Raw genomic sequence first — 7,500 nt, forward strand, 5'->3', positions numbered from 1 at the left:
CTACCACAAACTGCACTGAACTGTCTACTTTCACCTGAAAAAAGAAGTTTGTGTCTACCTATTTCCATTCTTTAGTTACTGGCAGTAGAACATGGGATGACACCTCTAAAAAAGCACTGATTTCTGACCCAAAAATAGTACACTTCTGTGTCCATATTTTTTCTTTCAGGACAAAGTGCCTTTTTATAGTGTTCATGTTTGGTATACAGCATTTCCATGGGTTTTGAAATATGCTCAATTCAAATCTGTCGTATACCAGGCTAAAAAAAATCCTATAATGCCTCAAAATGAAGGAATCCAATATGGCCGCCGTCACCAGAGATATACATATCTTTGATTAAACAAGGTGAACTCTTAAAAACATTATGTAGCTATATGTTTTCTTTTCATACATGGGGAAATAATGTATGTAATCAAATTTAAAATTATAATCAAAGGTAGTCAGTCAGGCAGTTCAGTGTAGTCTGAATTGTTACAAACATTGTTTTTCATGCCAATTAACTGACAGGCTAATTTCTATTGAAATGTTTTGTCTTATTTCAATTGCTTATGTACAATGAAATGTGTTCACCTCAGCCCACCTCTTCCATTATGACAAAACTATACACAGATAAGTCTGTATGCCTGAATGTACCTTCATCTAATATGAATATCTAGTTTTTGGAAGTTATTGTCTGCTGATTGTATTGCCTTGCTCAGATTGAATTCTTTAACGGTAGAAAGGTGAAAGGTGGAACAAAAGACAGGTTGATGTCATTGTGAAGAATTTTCTTTCTTGATAGTTAGGCTATTCCCAATCATTCCCATTCACAATCTCCTCAGTGATTTGGCCACTACATGTTTAGACACTACATAACACCAGGCACTACATTGTACTTTTGCTACAGATGTAGCGAAAGCAATGGAGTTGTTTTGCAGTGATTAGTCCTAGTCATAGAGCTTTTGCTATCTACATCAGAAGCCACACAATGGCATATTGTGCCCCCACATTATCAAGCCAATGTACTGAGGCAGGATCACATACTACTCCACCCTGTCCTCCTGTCAGTCACTGAAACGGGATGGATGAAATTGAATGGGGCATTAGTCCCACTACTCCTGTATCTGCCATTCACGAAGCATGAAAAGGACATCACAACTTGTGCTCGCCCCTAAGGAGTGCCTCATCCCCCTCTGGATTTGCAAGAAGAGGCATGGAGTACATAGAGTCATTCAGTTGCTGCAAATAAGATACATTTGTCTTGGGGCATACATAGCAGTCCCATTTAAGCGAACAACTCCTTCAAAATCACTGGAGAGGAGGAGAGGTAATTGAGAATAAGTTAACCTAGGGCTCTGACTTCTACTCCAAAGGGCTTGGATCATAAGTGGGACAGTCAGAGCACACCCACAACCCTAGTGATGGTCAATATCACGCTGCCTTCCCCTTACTTGCACTTCACCCTCATGGTGTCCCTCACACAAATGTGCTTCTCCCATCCAGAGTGCTCCATCATCTAAGCTTCACCTATCACTTGGATCCCTCATATGGGATTACAACTCCATCACGTACAGTAGATAACCTATAATCCTTCGGATTTCGCGTTGATCGCAAACCACAATACCGTAGAACCAATCAGGATCACTGATTTTTCAGAGATGTGACACAGTCAAAATGTATGGTGGTGAGAAGTTAAATAAGTGAAAAAAGTAGTTCTTTCAGCAAGAATGACTGCTCCAATGAGTCACTTTTCGAATCTGTGAATAGTTAAAGCGCAGCTCAGACAAATGTGACACAAAATGTGTCATAAGTGCAAGGATTTCTTTAAATAACTCCACTCTTTTGGACCTCTATGCCTATGGCGTAGCTCCAGATGGAAGTTGCTGTGGCCAGCAAAAGGTGGTAGTCTGGTATACAGAGAATAATTTCTGTATCTTTGAATGCAAAGAAAACCAGAGATAACTGCAGCCTTCAGGAGGCACACCTACAAGAGGAAAAAAGTTAGCCCCTCTCTAATCCTCCTGCTGCATCAACAGAGCTAAAACATTATCTAGGACAGCCTCCAATCGGGTCCTCAGCTCTTTGCCTTGCTGTCCTCTTGGTACAGGTGTGTCAAAGCAAGGACCAAACAACTCAACAAAGGGCCATAACCACATTTCACACGCACATGCACAGAATGACCATTCATTGGTATCCCTCAATCCAATGATCTCTTTCCATCCATCTGGTGTTCTGCAATAGACTAATTGATACAGCACAATGTAAAATAGTTGTGTTTGCAGAGTGGGCCACCGCTACTGTAATATCTACATTGAGCAAGACAATCGATGCAATAACTCTTGGATACCAATGAGTATGGCATGGAGTACCAATACATGAAGTATGTCCCTCTGTGTATATATTCACACACACACACCACACACACACACACACACACACACACACACACACACACACACACACACACACACACACACACACACACACACACACACACACACACACACACACACCGTGCACTCCCTGCTCTGTTCATCGTTTTGTGGCACTACTAATTGTATATTCTGCTCACCAAAACTGTTTTGTGAATTAAATGTGTGCTCTGAAGTGTGTTGCTTTCAATCTCATTGAACATGTGCATAGTGACAAACACCATTCTATTCTATTCTATTCTATTCCAATCTATTCTATTCTACACATCAGCTCACCACTCAATCCTCCTTTATTCATAGATTGAATGAGCACATCAATAAAATTGGCAAACAGTGATTTCCATTTTAAAGTTGTATAAAAAGAATTATTTAGGCAGACTTGTGTGTGCACTTACTTTTATGGTTGAAAAGATGGGAGCATGGGACGTGGTTTGAGATGGAAACATTTCATCATGGTATAATGCCTCAATTATTGAATTGAAATCTGCCTGAGTGTATATTAAAGCGCCTGTATACGTACGTATGTGTACGTTGGTGTTCCAATAAGAGTGTCTTCTCTGCCACACTTGTGTGTGTATGTACTCTCTCAATGTGTGGTCCGTCCGAACAATGCAATGTTATGCTTGATTGTTATTTACATTAAGAGTGGCGACAGGGTGGGGATGAGGGAGTGAATGTAGTGTATGTGGGTAGTCTTGTCTTTTCAGTGACAGTGTTCGTATTGTAATGGACTCTACCGGGGGCCTATTCGAAAACAAGATATGTTATCTAAGACCAATACATTTAATTAATGCCGGATTAAATTGAAATAGGGGAAATATTCCAATATAAATGATCAATTTATTAACAGTCTTAAACATGTATGCAGGTCTAAATCATGTCTTTTCATCCAAATCTTAAACCCGAGCACAGTAATGAATTCCCCATGTATGAAAAACTATAGCTGGCATAATATATTTAAGAGATTACCTTGTTTAATCACAGACATGTACTGTATATCTCTGGTGATGGCGGCCATATTGGATTCCTTCATTTTGAGGTACTATGGGATTTTTTGAGCCTGGTATACAGCAGATTTAAGTTAAACATCTTTCAAAACTCATGAAAATGCTGTAAACCAAACATGAACACTAAAAAGACACTTTATCCTGCAAGCAAAAATATGGACACAGAAGTGTAGCATTTTTGGGTAAAAAAAACAGTGCTTTTTTGGTGGTGTCATCCCATGTTCTACTGCCAGTAACTAAAGAATGGAAATAGGTAGACACAAACTTCTTTTTTCAGGTGAAAGTAGACAGTTCAGTGCAGTTTTTGGCAGTATTGGTGTTCACAAAGACATCAGACATTACTTTCTGTGGATCTTGAAAGTTTGATCATAATGCTAAAAATCGTTGACAATATGAGACTCCCTGTTTTAAAAAAAACTGCCAGTCAATTATATAAGCATTTTCTTCAAATCTGACCTTAAATCTGATGACAGAATGGGGTTCCCCATATATGAAAACTTAAAAATAAGTCTTATTTTCATATTCATACCTTGTTTAGTCAAAAAGAAAAGGGATTGCGAGATTTTAACCTGGTGTCGGCGGCCATATTGGATTTTGCCCGTTTGAGGCATTTCCGTACATTTTTGCGCCCGGTATACAGCAGATTTGGATTCAGCACCCTTGAATACCCCTAAATCAGTTGTATACCAAAAATTAACATGATTTGCCTTCAGGACCTTAAATAAGCACATTTTCTGAAATTCTGCCTAGACTATTAAAATTGATCCATTGTTTTGAATGGCACAAATATATACAGTATACCCACTTAAAAAAAATCTCAAATATACAGTATACCCACCACAAAAAAGTAGACTACACCACTGTTGGGCATGAAAATGCACCACTGCATGTAGCATGATATTACAAAGCTGAAACCATGTAATACCATAGCACTAGTGTTGTATCTACATTTGCAAGAGTACTTCTACTTCTTCTTGATACAACTCTGGGTTTTTTTGGTCGCCAGCTACATTGTAACTAACCAAATGGACATCTTTTAGCATAGCAGGTAATAGTAGTAGAGATAGCTACCTCGCCCCGAGCCTCCTCCATTGAAAACGTGTCTGTGGGATCGGCATTCTCTTTCCTCTCCACCTCTGTTTCAATGGCCTGTGGGGTGGAGAGCATAGTTAAGTAGGCAGAGCAGAGGGCTAGCTTCCATGCACTTGGTTGTGCGCAGTATACCCACTTCAAAATTTCAGGGATTTCAGTATACCCACTTGAAATTGATTGATCCATTATTTAGAATAGCACAAATATATACAATAGCCTCCTGACTACCAGCAGTTCATTTTTGTCCTCTCTAGAGGACATCTGTAAACCGCAATATCTCCCACCCCATACACACTACTGTGCTAACTCCCAATGGTCTTTGAAGAGGACATTCAGAGCTTTCCAATGATACCATGTGTGTAGGGGTGGGGTTTTGGGAACTTTCTATTTCTTTGCAAGGAAAATGGTGTCCATTAAAAATAGGCCGCTTTTGGCTAAAGGGAAAGTAAATGCATAATACTTAAAAGTGGGAAATTATTGTCTTAAAACATCATCTTTATATGTTATTTCAATCTCTTCAGAGCTAGATCAAAGAAAGCTCCCGCACACTGTTCACATTTGCATGGTTTAATGCAACGTTTCGGTCTACTGACCTTCTTCAAGCAATTCAACTTGAAGTTGAATCAGTTGAATTGCTTGAAGAAGGTCAGTAGACCGAAACGTTGCATTAAACCATGCAAATGTGAACAGTGTGCGGGAGCTTTCTTTGATCTAACGTTGGTGACTTTGGGGTTCCACTCCTACGCACCTGACCAAGGAGGTGTGCAAGAAAATCTTCACTTACTAAATCTCTTCAGAGCACAATTAAACCATTTCTAAATTAATGTAACATTATTTAATCCCCATATTTAGGCGTTAAAGAAATGTCCTCTGAAATTTACATTTTTAGTGACATCTTCCATTTTGTTAGTATTTTTCTAGTCAGAAAGTCAGTATCAGAATCAGAAGGAGAGACACTTTACAGCACATTATTGATAAATAATCCTAGATGTGATGTTTGAGGAAGATGCTGAAGGTTCAGAGACCTCTTAGGATTCATTTCAAGCAGGAAAAGTAGAATCAGAATAAGCAGAACTTTTCCTATTGATGCATTTGTCGCCCCATGTGGAGCATGACTCTGATGTGTGTCTGAACTTTGCAGGACAATATTTCAACCAAAAATTAAATTAAGACTAAATTAATCCTATAGACATGAACACATGTTTGTTCCAGAGATAATAACCCATATTTCACACATCAGAACTATAAAATTAGTCAACTCTGGTGAAAGTTCTCAGTTGAGGGACCACATGTCATTCAAGCTTCAACTGCAAGTCCAGTTGCTTAAAACAAAATTGCTTTGACTTGAGATGACCTGCATGAATGATAATGGTCACAGACACATCCAGTTTCCACCTCAAACCAATAAAACACTCATTGTAAACTCATAAATGCTCAAATTTACTAATTATTAAACTGATTGTTATGCTTTTTCATCCAGATTGATTGATAGCAATTAAGGTACATTTTCAATGTACGGCCTTCCAATGTCCACTGTAATGGACACATTAAATCTTTAAAATAAAAATAAAAAATTCGAAAAAAAATGTTTTCAATCTCATTTTTTGCCTTCAAACAATTGGGGAAGTGAAAAAAAACAAAGATTTTTAAACTTTTCCCCCCCTGGTAGTCAAGAGGATATACCCACCTCAAAAAATACTCAAATATAGGCTACAGTATACCGACCACAAAAAAGTAGACTACACCACATAGTTAAGTATGTAGAGGACTAGGTTCCATGTACTTGTTTGTTTGTGCGTGTCTGGTTTTGTCTTAAGGCCAGCATAAAGTATGAAGGCCGCAGGAGAGAAGGAGATTTGTACGGTAGGCCTACGAGGTGAAAGTAAGACCTGACAAACAATTGGCTGAGGTCCAACTTTTCAGCAAATGACATGTTTAAGCCTTGAGGTCTGCATCAGTGAAGGCGTGCTGGTTATTTATTCTCCTTGTCATCCTTGCTACTGGTTGCCTGGTTACCTTGCCCTGTGCATTACACTCATCTGTGGTGTATTCTCACAAGGAGTTGTGAGCTAAATCCACACACCGCGAGTCTAGCCTCATAAATCATATGTATGCCCAGGGGCTGGATTAATGTCATCTGTAATCCAACTGTGAGTTGCGCAAGATATACATCCAGAATGAGAGTATAGATTTTTTTTTTCCCTTTTTGTGTTGTTCTCCTTATTTGTACTGGTCTGTTCTGATGTGTGTAAATTCTATGTTGTACATGGATTTGGACAAGTGTCTTACGAATAAACTCAACTGATCTGAACTGAACTGAATGCACAAGCTAGATATTGCTGCAGCCTGCCAGGGGCTTGGCCCCGATTGGCCAAAATCCAAAAATCACAGAATTGATGCAATATTGAAAAGAAGAATCTGTAATGTCGAGTACAGCTTTAAATCCTATTAATACCCCCTCCATAGCTGTCAAACATGTCATTCTTAATTCATATCTTTTCGTATTTCCGGGCCCCGGGCCATCCTAATCCGACTCTGTGTATGCCCACACATACCCAGAACAGTAGGTGGCCATTAATCCACCACATGGGGAGCGAGGCACATATCTTTCAAAGGCCCGCCACAACTAGCCCTCCATTTGAATGTGTGTGTGAACGTATAGGCTACACACAGTCCCTTTTAATGAAGAATGAAACGATTAAATAATTAGCTAATTGTGTTTGTTTTAATTAAGAATGAAACGATGAAATAATTGTGCTAATCATTTCGTCTGAATGTGAAATGACGTCTGTCTCAGCTTGATTAGGGACATGAAATTATTGTGAAAAAGCCCATTCGCTCTCCCGTACTTTTCATATACGCACGGACTGGTATGCACCATTCCCCATACCAATGCCATTGCCATCCTTGTTTGCTTAAAGGGGTATACCACTATTTTGGGGCTTAATACAGTTAAAATCGTTGGCTGGGGTTTATAAAGGTGGTAAAG

The 7,500-nt window shown here is 39.1% G+C and overlaps 1 protein-coding gene across 1 annotated transcript in view; it reads right to left on the reverse strand.

Moving 5' to 3' along the window:
• Positions 1-7,500, reverse strand: part of mlip (muscular LMNA-interacting protein) — a 52,561-nt gene that overhangs the window by 20,450 nt on the left and 24,611 nt on the right. Inside the window, 1 exon segment of the mRNA XM_063191362.1 lies at positions 4,491-4,568. Coding sequence (XP_063047432.1) covers positions 4,491-4,568 — 78 coding nt within the window.

The sequence above is a fragment of the Engraulis encrasicolus genome, chromosome 24 (genome assembly GCF_034702125.1).
Source record: "Engraulis encrasicolus isolate BLACKSEA-1 chromosome 24, IST_EnEncr_1.0, whole genome shotgun sequence".
Taxonomy (NCBI): Eukaryota; Metazoa; Chordata; class Actinopteri; order Clupeiformes; family Engraulidae; genus Engraulis; species Engraulis encrasicolus.